The following is a 14,328-nucleotide window of genomic DNA, read 5'->3' on the forward strand; positions in this document are numbered from 1 at the left end:
ATACTAAATTTATATATTTGTAATTTCTGTATACCATATCCCATTGATGTCACCATCTTAATATCAATCAATCAATCACCATAATCAATTTTAAATGACAAACTAAGATTACAGTATTTGAAGAAGTTTATCAGACTTACAGACATGGAGTGTTATATTGAATTTTTGTTTTTTGAAGGGGAGGGGTGGAGGGCATAATATAATAGAGGGGGGCTTAATAAATTTCTTCCTCTAAAGAGGGGGGAGCTTATTAAAGGGGGGGCTTGAAAGAGGGAGAGCTTATTAAAGGGGGGGCTTGAAAGAGGGGGAGCTTATTAAAGGGGGGGCTTGAAAGAGGGGGGAGCTTATTAAAGGGGGGGCTTGAAAGAGGGGGAGCTTATTAAAGGGGGGGCTTGAAAGAGGGGGAGCTTATTAAAGGGGGGGGCTTGAAAGAGGGGGAGCTTATTAAAGGGGGGCTTATTAGAGGATTTACAGTATTTCAGAGAATACAACCTGATCAATATTCCTTTTTCATTCTAGTTAAACTTCTATTTAAAAATGTGAGGGAAAGATCCTTTTTGATCACTCCAGGGAGTGAAGAGTTTTAAAAACCCTGACACAGGTCTGTCTTTATAGAAGCAGCTACAGTACATGCATGTGTCCCAAGTTACCAATGTTTACATTTGATTTAGATGTTTTTATGTATAAGCAGCTATCAATGTTTTATTCCTTTAAACTAGAAAACAGCTATTACCTTAAAGCCTTTTATATTTATAGATCAAATTAAAGTGGAGAAATAAAAACATTTTAACGAATGATGCCGGACGAAAGCTAAAGTCAAAGTACGATGATGTAGAATGTCTCTTTTCAATGTCACCTCACCTTTGGTAATTTTCAAATTCTTCACCTTAGCAGCACTGATGGTCCTCAGGCGTAAGATCCCAGCTTCTGCCGCCTACAAAAAAAAGTGATATCTAATCAAACCGGAGGAAAGAGTTGGGCGGATATCACAATTTCAAGGTTAAACGATCAACAATAACGATTAATCATAGTCAAAGAAAATTTTGTTGATTTAATATCATTCATGCCATCATTGAAGGAGCCAGAACTTCCCAAGGACCCGAGCGAGGCTATTCTAAGACATCAAACTGGCTTCTTACCTCTTTGACCGGTTGGAATTTTCGCCTTGTCTCGTTCGACAAAGCCCTAAGGTCAGATTGGACTGCATCAAGAAATTTCCTAGATCGCTCGTCTAGTGTTTTCGACATATTCAAGATGATCAACAGCGAGTCCTCAGATAAATTAAGTGTTTATCTCTGCTGGGATTTGTACTTTTTCTGGCCATTTTAGGATTGTTTATGTCCGAAGTTTTCACGGGAATAATTTGATCGAACAAAGGGAGGAGGCCGCCATATTGGATAGCTGATGTGGCTCGTGCCAGACCTCTAATGAGATCCACCAAATGTTGAAAAAGACTAGTTTGGAGAGCTCCTCAGGAAGGCAACCTTTTCACTAGTAACACTTACATTAGTTATCGTCCAATCTCTTGTATCCTTATCTCAAACTTGAAGGTGCCTGTCACAGAATGTGCTTGTTCTTTGCGAACAGAGGAGATCTAAGACAATCCTAGCAAATACATGTGAAAATATTGCACCCAGAAGGAGCCAGAATTATAGCTGCAGGTTTTCTGATGATATTTGAATTAAATCAGAAGCTTTGCCATCTCAGAGCATGAATCCAGAAGGACACAGGAAGCTTCAACTTTTCCTTGGTTCACTGTTCATTGAAGTATCCAATGGGGTTATTGTTTCAGTTTGTTTTCATAATTTTATCTCTTTCAGTATCTGAATGAAGCTTAGTTGACAGTGTAAAACTAAAGCCATGTTTTTGTTTGGGTGATAATAGTAACAATAATGATAATAATAATAAGTATAGGTAATCACATGATTTCGAGTGCAATTTGGAATAAATGAGTACGAGTAAATTTTTTCAAAGACTAACAAAATTGCACGAGCCGTAGGGTGAGTGCAGTTTGTGGTCTTTGAAAAAATTTACAAGTGCTTATTTATTCCAAACTGTGCAAGAAAATCATGTGATTATCTATTAATAATATACATGAAAAAATACGAGGTAGCTTCTCATAACTACGCAGAAGAAAAGCACGCACATCATGTGTAAAAATAATTTATTTAAACCCTGCAAGTGACATTGACCTTGACAATGACATTGACCAATCATTCTGACCAATCAGAATGTCTGGTTTGTTTCTTTCTTTGCACTGAATTAGTTCTCTTCTGCACTGAATTAACTGAAAGCTGCATTCATCTTAACCAATCAGAACTGAGAAATTTTTTTCATGTGTATTATTATAATAATAATGATGATGATAATAATGAGTTAAAATACTGTTTTATTAAACTATAAAACACATGAACATAATTTATAGAAAAAAAATTGAAGTAAGAAGTAAGCAGTATGGAACATTAAGAATCATATAAATCATAAAAGATACAATCAATGTGTCAATAACAATTTCCCAGATACATTCCTTCTGGCTCAGATGTGATCAGAATCTCTTGCAGGGAGTCCATATTTTAAATCAAGTAATGACAGAAGAAAATTATTCGTCTCTAGTATTAAAAGAAATAAAATCTCATACCCCTAAGAAACAAAGATTGACACTAATGATTAATAATAATAATAATTTTTAATTTTTTTTATTTTTAAAGTATAATCCTTTATTCACCATAATCACAAAAAATTATTACAAAAATTATGATAAAAAGCTTGAAAATCGAAAAAAATGTGTTAAAATGTCTAATAAAAATGAAAGAAAGACTAGAGGACACAAACTATGATAACGATAATCCACTCCAATCATCAAAAATATTTACAAATAAAATCCTTAAAAATCGAAAAATACATGAAAATGTCAACTAACAAGTTATCTCAAAAAAAAAAAATAAATAAATAATAATAATATTTGACGAGGAAACCCAACTCGCCAATGATATTTTCAGTAGGGCGGTAGGATATTCGTGATATCCCACGGTATCGTCTTTATATAATGAACTGGGATCCTGAGGAAGATTATGTCTCCACCTGGAAAAACCGACACATGTTTCCCGTCAGCGTACACAGCAGTGCAGGTGAGACGAAGACATGAGTCGCGATGAAGTATTTTTTTCTTCTCTGTATTTTCCCTAAGGCGATTAAAAGGAGTGCTTGTTAGTTTCCCCTTCAGCTTTTAGGGAAGAAGGAGGACAAACTAGGTTGGAGGGAACGGGGAAGGAAAGATAAAACCTACCCAAGATCGGATTCATCTCTAGCTAACCAAACCAAACATCTGAATAAATTAACACGTTTCAAGATGATTCTCGGAAGGAATTTTGTTACAATAGGAACGTTGTGCAATCTTTTCTTTTCACTTCACCCCCAAACGGAGATAGAGTTCTGTTCGCTTCTCTTCCGCCACCCGATTGTAGTGACTGTTATTCAAGCATGAGAAGAAGGAGCTCTGTGGTTTTGTGTGAATATTAAGATATATCAAGCCTATTCTTTTTCAAACTTTCAATTTGTAACCGGCATCCTGCGTCATTATTGGAGTATCATTCTATTTGAGTTTTTCTTTCTCGCCAAACTAGTCTAATGAAGTCTTGTTCAAATTGAAGGCAGTTTCAGCGGCCAAGCGCAAGAAAAGACAAAAAGTTGAAATAACGTGACCTTTTCTCTCTGAGCGCAGCGAAAGATATTTATCATATATCGGACTACCACTCCGTCAACAAAACCCTTATCGTTAAATAATTGAATGGTTTTCCGGGGCAATTTGTCACTCATGATTTATGACATATCAAGCAGGTCTCCTTACAGCTTCCTGTTTTACTAGTTACAAACTCTGATCAGCACTTCTACGTTTCCCGCAACGTGGCTTTAGCGAAGATTCAAAGATTTGTAAAAGGCTGTTTTATTGAGGTACGTAAAGCTCGCGTAACACGAAAATACTGTTTATTCTTGGAATTTCTAGGCTGAGTTTTGACTATAACTACCGGTATACATGGAATAATTTTTGGCAACATTTACTATAAATAAACGTCTAAGAACGGGCAAAAGTATTCGCAGAGTTCCAAATTTACAAGAAGAAGGAAGTTACAATAAATTGGGTCTGTGTGAATATATAATCAGCGTTTACAAGTTTATCAAATTATTAAATTTCGACAGAGATTTACGCTGAATTCATAATTCGGTAGCGATTCGGGACATTATTTCTTTGAGTGTTGAGACGACCTGAATCGGAATTAAACGACACTTTTATTACTGTGTTCTTCGCCTGTAACAAACAATCTGTCATGAGTTCAAATTACGTGTGAGTTCGTTGCGTTAAAACCACGACGCAAAACTTGTTCTGGACTATCAAAGTTGTCTGTTTGTTTTTATGCTGATGAAGTTATATCACACTTTTTACCAAAGACGATTTGAAAAGTGTGGGCGCAATTATTGCAGACACAATAATTAAACATACAATGCTAATGTTTCTCTGTCTCTACTAAACATTAAAGTTTTACGATTAACATCAAGTAAAATTAAGTTTCACCAAGACCAAGACGTGTTTCAAGTAGAGAGGAAGTCCGAGTCGCTTATTGTCATTAAAATACCTGCGATCGACCTTGTTTCGAACGTGTTACCCCTAATTCATCGGGGTTTCCCATACCAAGGTTACCTCGTCCCAAAAAATACATTTATTTGAATCCTCACTTTCTACTTTGAGTAAGTTCGCTATTTTAGGGTCGAAGGAGACACATTTTTCCTTTCCATTCGGAAACGGAAGGGGTACCGTAATGCATTAACAATCCTTCATTACGATATCGTTTTACTCGGAACTAAAAAATGAAACTATCTACGATTTAGGTCACAAATGTTAAAACTGAATAAGGCTTTTGTGAGAGCAGAAATATCAGCGGAATATGCTTGTCACTTCGAAAAAATACGATCTGTCAAACTGAAAATACAAGGCTTTGTCAGTTTGACGACATTTACATGTTCTGCTCTGTGTCATCTTTAAGGGTGCGCTTCACGATCCATTCCTAATTTTCCAACACGGTCGGTGCTTCTATGTCGTTTGAAAAAAATAATGGGACTTAAGTTAGAAAAATTATAGCTTTTAGCCAGTTTCGGATGCATATGGTGTTTATAAGGAACCAGGTCAACTTTGGGTTATGATTGAGTAACACTTTCCCCAAAACAAACTACTCGTTTTATTCAGTGAGAATAACAAATGAATTTGAGTGAAATAGGTGTCTTAAAAGTTCTGCGTGTATAACATAGTCAACTGAAATAACCCATGATTGAGAAGGGCATGCCCCAGCAAACTGCAACGACTCTTCTAAGAGAGACATTTTGCGGGAATATACTATTATTTATCACCTATCGGATGTTGTAATATTTTTCAAGTCTTTCCAGTTTCCTTGCACCTTTTCCTCCTCTTACCTGTAATGTTAATAATTTGGTCCTAAAAAGAAAAGAACAATTTCATTGACTGAAGGATGACTACCGGAACGCACGTGAAGATGCAACGTAGGTTTTTGAGATCGTAAAGGAAACAGAATGTTTCCGTAAAAATCCCCTCGAGTTAATTTTGACGGTATTAAAGTAGCGTTATTTTTGAGGAAGCTGAGTTGAAACGCTTATCGAACGATTTTCACGTCTTCGATTTGGTTCTTTTACAAGTACAATCAGCGATGACGTTTCTCGAAAATGTTCAGTATTCACAGCACGCCTCAGTTGATTTTCAATTTAAATATTCTCTTGTGCAAATAACAAGAAGGAAATAATTGAGCTGCGTGACACGCCACTTCCTGTTTTATAACAACACTTACTTCCGCCCACGCTTCGGTCCAATGACAGCACGACACAAACAGGAAGTCTTCACAGTTGCATATAAACCTCCTCAAATCGCCCACTCGACATTATCGAGTTTCGATACTGACCAAGTTACGGCCGTGAAACTGCTATAGAACGACGATTCTAAGAGGTATGGTTGATTATTATTGGTTTTTCGATGTTTTTGGCTCACGATGTGGGTTTACGTTCCTCGGCGAAAATTACCAAGATTTCGTATCTCGTGACAGTTGCGAACGGCGTTGCAAGCGAACCTTCCCGTTGTACTAACGATGTATTTCTTCTGTTCGGCAGAAATTTCAATTTGTGATTCAATTATCGCGAAAGTTTGAAATGAGTTCGAAGCCTAGCGGAATAGTGGCAAAATTTCTCGTTTTCTTTCTACGAAAGATTGACTTAAACCACGTCGTAGCGGCGAGCTCGTTCGCGCTATGGTTTACGTGCTCTTGTCGTTAAATCAATTTTGTAACCAGGAAACATGTGTTTGTCGAAATAAGTACACAACTAAGTTTTGTTTTATCCTCAAAAAAAGCGTGGGAATAAGAACTCGATTTATCCGAACAGCGTCAAAAATCGACAAGAAAAGTTTCGCATACTGCCCAACATTTATTCGATTTCAGTTACGTTAGCTTCGAAATGTTCCTAAAAGTAGTTTCCTGTCTGAATTTTTTTAAACTTCCCTCCACTTGCCTAAAATTTCTAAGTTAATATCGAGGTTCTTCTTTTGTTGGTAAGATTTAAGACGTATAAAAGACAAAACGTCATTTCAACTTGGGAGCGGAAGTTCTAAGAACAGCAGGGGGCTAAATTTGACCTCTTACAAGAGGAATTAATAATTATTTGTGTGGCCGTTGCAAAGAATAAAAATTGAAATTTCAGAGAAATGTCTCTTAGACTGAGAAACATGGATCGATACCGAAAATTGAGGGCGGAAGTTGATACAGGAATAGGTCAACAACGGTCACTTTTTCACCAAATTTCACACAGATCTCCTTCTAAGAACACTAAGGTTAACATTTTAGATTTTGCTGCAACTTTGTTTGATTCTAAATTGGCTCAAAAGGGAGTCGTCTAAAGGTTTCTAGTGATTAAAGTTGTGTTTTTTTTTGTTTCTCACAGCCGTTTATTCCCAACGCAAACGTTTTGATTCGTGTTTTTGTTGCATTTTAAATTTGTCAAAGATAGACAAAGCCAGCTTTCTGCCCATGAGTAACGTCATGTAACTTCCTTCCGTAAATGACCAATGAACAATGGGCTCTTTTGCAGAAACGATTGGAATTACGCGAAATATGCTTTCATCCGCTTTTTATCCTTAAGAAAAAGCAATTGCGGTTTTTGTGCCATTCAACACCACAATAGATTAAAACTTGACCGAATTCCACATAACATATTCCTCACATGTGCAAAAAACTTCAGTGAAGACTAAAGTTTTTTTTTTCTTTTTGTTATAGAAGAAAATTCATAAGTGGAAGAAGGAAATTTAGCGATGTCTCAAATGGGTAAGTTGACGGTTTTAGGGTTTCATTCATGAAGAGATGAACAAATGGCTTTATATAATCTCGTGCGATAAGAACTGATGGTAGCTTATAACGAATAACGCAGCGTTAAATAAAAATACATATATTTCATACCAGGCGAGATATAGAGTTAACCCAGCAAATTCTGATAATTTTCTTAGCCCAAGAAAACAGGCTGTCACACGTTCAAATTAGTTTCAGTCTTTTTTTTTTTTTTTTTTTCCACTTCGTATATCAAAAGTGGTATTTGACAACGTATGAAAAAAGACATATTCCGCTATTAAATAATATCTTAATAAGTTCCTGGCGTCATTCTATTGACAGTTGACTTCAGGTGCCTTTATAATTGATACCGGAAATTTCAGTTCCTACCGACGTTTCTATCAAGCACATATTGTGGTCTGAGAAAACCCTCATAATTTACATTTTTGTCCACAGAAAGCCTACGAAAACCCCCCAAAACTGCCATTCATCTTTGGGAATTCTTACTCAATCTCTTATTGGATGAAAAAAGTCATCACATGATATGTTGGACCAATCGTGAAGCAGGAGAGTTTAAACTGAAAAACCAGGAAGAAGTTGCGAGGAGATGGGGAAATTTAAAGCAGAGGCCTGGAATGAATTACGACAAACTAAGTCGAGCGCTGAGATATTATTACCAGAAAGGAATCATCAAGAAGGTATTGTTCTTTTTCAATATTAGGAGCTACGAAACACCATTCGCTTCGTTTTAAATCTACTGAGTTTATTACCTCTTGAGCTACTATTCTATAACTTCAGTTCTCGGGCTTTCTCCTCTGTTTTTTGGGGCATGCCAACTTCATTTTTCTTTTCTTAGCAATTGCAAACCATATGAATGTCCTTCATCTTTTAAAACCTTGTTCCCTTTGGTTAAAGGCTATTTTCTTGTGACGCGCCCAAAATGTCATAATGCTTTTCCCTTAACAATTAAGCGTTTCTTTCACTTCCCAAAAAGATAAATAGTACTTTTATGATGGGGAATCTATTGTTGGGATAATTGCAAAGCTGATCAATGGCAGTTGCGCAAACCGGGAAGTTCCTTTTTGGTGGCCCTGATAATAAATAGTTAATTTACATCTTACTTCCTTTAAAAAAGAGACTTTCTCTGGGTCTATTTTCAGTCCTTTGCCTTTGGGAATAGCTCACATCTTTGGCGAAAAAAGAGCTTTATTTGCTCTCATTGTCTTATGTTTAATTTTTTTTTTACTCAGCTTTTCAATGTTCTAAAGGCCACTTTTTGTATCTTCCTCCTTCAGGTTAATGGACAGAGACTTGTTTACAAATTTGTCAAACCATTTTTTGGAAAAGAGAGCTCTCCCTCGCGAGAAGTTCCCTCAAAAACGCCATCACCGATGGTAGAAGATAAGATAAAAGCTGAAGAGCCAGTAGAAGGGAAGAGTGAATCCTCCGGCGTGTCGTGTGTGGAAAACAACATGGAAAAAGTACCTCAGAATACGCTCACGAGCACTCCGATGGGTTTCCGAATCATTCAAGCCCCAATGGTCGGTCCAGGTCAAATTCCATATCCACTCTCTCTTTACCCGTACGTTGTTTCTTGCGTCATTCCAACGTGCCCACGACAATTTGGAGTCATCAAGTCATAGACTGTTATCAGTGTTCCTGTTTTCATTGTGTTGTACTAGAGGAGATAAAAAAATCGTTTCTCTTAGGTTTTTTTCCATTCCCCTCTCCGTACTTTATTGTATATTTTACCTCCACCCCACCCCCACTACGTGAGGCTCCAATTTAGTTCAAAAAGTGTTCGAGACTCCTCTTTGACAAACATTCGTTTCAAGTGTTATTCTCCCTTTAGTGTAAATAATTTCCAGTTACATTGACGAAAATCATCGTTTAAAAAGAATAGATTATCACGCTGCCTTTGGGAAGCTATTTCTTTTTTCCAAATTGACACTGACGGCGGCTGTATATATATGATGTTCAAATGTACAGTATTAATTTAATGAGAGTTTTAATTGTATCGACAGAGATAATTGTCGTTGCCATATTTTTGCTTCTAATTTATACCTAGAATGATATTGCGCTTGCAATGCGTTTAGAACTCTGCGCACAAGCCATTTAGTTAATCACGTCACGTTCATGGAGAGATTGTGTGACGGGTGTTGCGAAGCCACGAAGGCGATTAGCACAGTTTTGTTTCTGCTAAGGGCGAAGAATGATTTAAGTCAAAGGTGTGAGTTTTTATTTTGTATATAATGATGCAGGCTTCAGATAGCCTCTTAATAATTTCAATAAATATCGCACCAACTTTGATTAGTACCTGTCTGTGTCTCTGTTTTAAAATATTTTTAGTCTGGTGATAATGCGCTAATCGCAAAACGTGCCAATCACAGCTGAGCATAATGGGTCATAGCTAGTGTCACGTGCATCCGGTCGACCCTAATATCAGAAGAAGACAGGCAGTATTCAGATAGAACGACGCGATCCACATCGGAAGTGACTATATCAAGAGAAAAACAATTAGGCTTCATTCCGAGTACATTCACTATATTGAATCGCTGCAACCTATTTCACGATATCATCTCTTTGGCCATTTATCCCACAAGGCTCATTGCGTGGCAAGCCCGCCACTTCTGCTTTCTAGGACTAGCGGGTCGAAAGTGTCTGTGACATGTATGCTGAGATAAAGTATCAGGGAAAATCATAAACCGAGGAGAAAAACTTCGAGTCTAACATCATATCGCAATTAGTTCTTTTTTTTTTTTTTTGTTAAGGTGTTCTTCTAATGCCTCATTCTCCTGAAAGCTTAAACATGTTTTAAAGCCGTTTTGTTAAACACAGTTTAATATCATCGCAGTTACATAAACCAATGTTTTTCAACTTCAACTTGAGCACGTTGAAAATACAAGGTTTTAAATACTTGAACCCTATAAGAAATTCGGTTTTTCTGTTCTCGCTTTCTGATTTTCATTCAGTTAAACCCGTAACTAAACATGTTTTGCTCGTGCGAAAATGTTATTAAATTTTATGGAGGGAGGGGAGAGGAGATGGGCTGTACTTGATATACCTCAGCCACCTATCTGCACTGTCTTCCGCACCAGTTAACAATTAATAGGGCTTGTAAAAGTTGCGTAAGGGTTTGAGATTCAGTTTCGCTTCAATGTAGCACAATCAAGCTTTATCTCGGGGCTGACTGAAGTCGAGAATTGGAAACATTTACCTGAAAATTTAGTTCGAATAATTGTTTTATTAAAAAAAACCCCCAAGATATTAGACAAATCTTGTCGACTTTATTTTGTAAGAAGAAACCGGATGTTACAATGTACAGATATTAGATTGTATATGGTATATTGGCTCATATACCATAATGACTGAGCCAATAAAAAGTCTTGAATTGCATTATCCAATGATCCAGTTTTTAATAATACATATTGGTGACATGTCTTTCACTGATATTCATCCGAACGCGGACAAACAAACGCGCGTTCTGCAGTTCTTACGAAAACCACACCCGATTTAAGACCTTAATAGTCAAAACTCAATCTGTTTTGAAAAACGATTATTTTTTGAGGCAGCAAGTATCTGTATGGCTTACATAGGAGAGAAACAATATCCCTACCCCTCCCCCTCTTCGCCCACCTATTGCACGGGATATTGGTTAAATTGGCGTCGCGTGCCTCAAGCGGAACTCCTTCTGTGCGGGCAGACTTCCTTCTGGCTAAGATACACCTGCTCAGAGACCACAATATCATAGCAGATCTTTTCTTCATCTTTAGCGAGATATTCTCATCGTCTGGTCGAAAATAATAAATCTTTAAATATCAACATTCTGCCAGGTACAATCTTGAATTCGAGGAAGATGTAAGTTTTGAAATTCAACAATGCTACCAGAAACGAATCGTTCATCGCTGGCTAATCTTTGAATAGTTATCCAATGCATATAAAAGCATCACCTGTGCAGCTTAATATAAACATTCCATTTATAATTAGAAGTAGTGCTGACAAGTAATAAAGTGCTGACTACTGAATTATTACTGAGTCACGTCCGAACTTATCCATGAGCTAAAAATACTTTTGTACAGAGCATCATAATACGAAAACAGTAACACATGAAGATTCTGCTCAGCGGCACCATTCACTGAGTTTCAAGACAGTCACAGCTCACCCAGGCAGAGTGTTAAATACGGTAGTTGCGCTCTTGCTAAATATAGACATGACAGCTGCTGACAGAACTAGTGCGCATGCCCATAACCTGTGCGGGATTCAAAGTTGAGGTAACGAACTATTCCCGGCGGGTAGCTTTAAAATCCCGGGGAACTCCTTTGGTCAGTCAAAACACGAAAGTGCTGTCAAATGGAATATAATTTACGGGGTATGAAGTATTTTTGTAAAACATCAATCCTCTTCGTATATATTAAATCGCATGATCTGCCGCAGATCCATTCTACCCACCCCACCTCCCCTGTTGTTACTGCTAGAAATTCGCAGCGCTTGAGGATGAGAATAGGCAACCTCGTTCCCAGGGCCTTTTCACTTAGCTGGGGGTGGGGCGGGGAACCCAACCTCGTTCCCGGGGCCTTTTCCCTAACCCTAACCCTTTTCCCGCCCCACCCTCAGCTCCACCCCCAAAGGGTAAAGGCCCTGGGAACGAGGTTTGCGGGGAACCCACCCCCAGCTCCACCCCCATCAAAGGGAAAAGGCCCTGGGAACGAGGTTGGAGAATAGGAAGTTAACCCTTTCACTCCTAAGATCTCATTAGTGATTCTCCTTACTGTCTGTCATACAATTCTTATGATGTTAGTTTGGAGAATTTGCCATTGGATCAACCCTAAATCCCCTAATTGATATTTTTCTTTATTCTCATCACTTGTCTGCTTGATATTGTATCGATATTGTAAGGAGAATCTCTACCTTGGTCATTCATGGGAGTTAAAGGATTGCTCAGGGTGATTCATGAAAACCTGACTAGAGTTGAAGCAATGGAGGAAAGACATTTTGCGCCGTGTTTTTTTTCTCTAAAATGCTTCACGTTATCACCTTTACTATTTACAAACTACCTGAGGGAAAACATATCGCCGTAGAAAAAAGAAAAAAAAAACGCGGTATTTTTACCTACAAAGTAAAGCAACCTCGTTCCCAGGGCCTTTTCTTTAGCTGGGGATGGGGCGGGGATGGGGCGGTACCCACCCCCAGCTAAGGGAGAAGGCCCTGGGAACGAGGTTGAAAGTAAAGATGATTTCTTAAAATGCTCGAATTCTCTCCAGGCGGCAGAGCGCACTAATAATATCTCTGTCTTCTTCTCAGTCGCCATAATGGCAGCTATGTTTCCGTTGTTTAGCTAACTAGAGGGTGTACACCAACATTTTACCCCCTGCCTCACACTTAGGATCAAATTGTACTTCATTTCACAATATCGGGACATTCTCCAGCAAGCAGGTAAAAAAGAAAAGAAAACTTATCAGCAGGAGTGCATTGAGTGGGTTTAGCATAATTGCACAGGTAGTGTACAACGTTGCGTGAGTCTTGATTGGTGGAAATGACGTTACGATAATCACTCCGCGGCGATTATCATGCTAGAGCACTAATTTTCCAAACGGTCAATTGGTTGTGGGAGGTCTGGGTACGAGAGGAAGCTCGATCAGTTCGATTGTTTGATATTGCATAGAAGCAGAAGATCAATGAAAATGCAGTTACTCTGATAAGTACGTGTATTTGAGTACTTGAATTGCAACAGTTATTTTCCTAGGGGAACGGACAAAAATCTAAAGAAGAAAAGAATCGTAAAATATCACTTTGCGTTCCGGCAAATAATTGTCAAATAATACCACCTTTTCTTACCTAACGTACTCAGAATGTGCAACAACTGGAAGACAGACTTACAAGTCTGATCGTTGGAGTCAAAAAGGATAATACTGATCATGAAGATAACGTAATTCTCTGTCGCTATGAGGTTACCATGGTTCCGTTACTTTGCCAGATGGAGGGTGCAGAAATATGCTTTTTTTTTCGGCAACCCATCCAGCTCCATCATTCAGGTTTCATTTCACTTTCGCTTACTGAATTTTTGACACGCTGAAGTTGAAATTTTTGTTGGCAACGAAACAATAACAAATCCATTAGGACACTTCACTTGTCGGCCAAACTGAGGAAGGAAGTGATCAGATTAAGTGGAAAGACGGCGCCGTGAACACCTAACTAGGGATATCCTTTGATTCATGGATCGAACGCACATAGCTGAGATTTGAAAACTTTTACAAAGTGTTACCGAACACAGCATTTCAAGTGGTGAATCCGTAGTTTCACTCGTGCGCAATGATTCCTCTGTGAGATATCCTGCGGTACGTAAGAAACCTGCGTTTAAGAAACGACCAAAAATTATTCCCGCCATGTAAATCTAGTAAAATCTCTCTAGAAGTACGCGTAAACAAATCAACTTCTTATTCTTAAGTTGGCAGATAAGCTAAAAATAACGTAAGACTTCCCGTTATCCGCTATTTTTCTCGAAACCTCAAAAAATTCGGTGTGAAGTACTTCATATGAACGCTCAAAAAGTCCTCTCGACGAAATAAAAAACTATATTGTTGGTAGATTTCATGAAGTATTTGCAGTACACGTCAACAACGCATTTAAACTTATCTATTGTTTAAGAGAAAGAAAACCATTTCAAATCATGAAGATGTCTGTAAAATAAACCAATTAAATTGCGAGTAGGCGGCGTTTGAGACAGCCATGACATGCTATTTTAACGTCAAAGAGAAATGTCTTTATTTTAAAAGAAAACCTTGGAATATTTTTTATTGGCGGACACTGACAAAGGATGGGTGAAAATGAACCAAAAAGGAAGGAAGATGGTTGATGATAGCAAAGATTGAGGCTGAAAGCAAACGCCGCCTAACTGTAGAACCGTATACTTAATTTTTTAGTTGAGTTATTCGATTCATGCTTAGGTCAAGGTACT

The 14,328-nt window shown here is 37.9% G+C and overlaps 2 protein-coding genes across 4 annotated transcripts in view; one reads left to right on the forward strand and one right to left on the reverse strand.

Annotated features, from left to right (window-relative positions):
• The window catches only part of LOC111325022 (protein MON2 homolog), a 32,778-nt gene extending 31,355 nt beyond the window's left edge, over positions 1 to 1,423 (reverse strand). For both annotated transcript variants that reach the window (XM_088760144.1, XM_088760143.1), the window contains exons 1-2: positions 1,140 to 1,423; positions 862 to 934 (exon numbers count right to left, since the gene is read on the reverse strand). In XM_088760144.1, coding sequence (XP_088616270.1) covers positions 862 to 934; positions 1,140 to 1,247 — 181 coding nt within the window. In that variant the 5' untranslated portion in view covers positions 1,248 to 1,423. The remainder of the gene's footprint in view (positions 1 to 861; positions 935 to 1,139) is intronic.
• Positions 1,424 to 3,847: 2,424 nt separating this feature from the next.
• LOC111325048 (uncharacterized) lies at positions 3,848 to 9,689 on the forward strand. Of its 2 annotated transcripts, none has more exons than XM_022928752.2 (4): positions 3,848 to 3,951; positions 7,326 to 7,373; positions 7,830 to 8,071; positions 8,669 to 9,689. In XM_022928752.2, exons 2-4 carry the CDS (start codon positions 7,361 to 7,363, stop codon positions 9,014 to 9,016), a joined length of 603 nt encoding a protein of 200 aa, XP_022784487.1. In that variant the 5' UTR covers positions 3,848 to 3,951; positions 7,326 to 7,360; the 3' UTR covers positions 9,017 to 9,689. The 2 variants fall into 2 exon arrangements, with proteins under 2 accessions (XP_022784487.1, XP_022784488.1); XM_022928753.2 differs by lacking the exon at positions 3,848 to 3,951 and adding an exon at positions 5,887 to 6,007.
• The last annotated feature ends 4,639 nt before the right edge of the window (positions 9,690 to 14,328 follow it).

This window comes from Stylophora pistillata, chromosome 5, assembly GCF_964205215.1.
Source record: "Stylophora pistillata chromosome 5, jaStyPist1.2, whole genome shotgun sequence".
NCBI lineage: Eukaryota > Metazoa > Cnidaria > Anthozoa > Scleractinia > Pocilloporidae > Stylophora > Stylophora pistillata.

Coding starts and splice junctions, on each gene's coding strand:
- LOC111325048 (XM_022928752.2), top strand. Junction 8,072..8,668: donor AGAAAGGAATCATCAAGAAG/GTATTGTTCTTT, acceptor TTCCTCCTTCAG/GTTAATGGACAGAGACTTGT.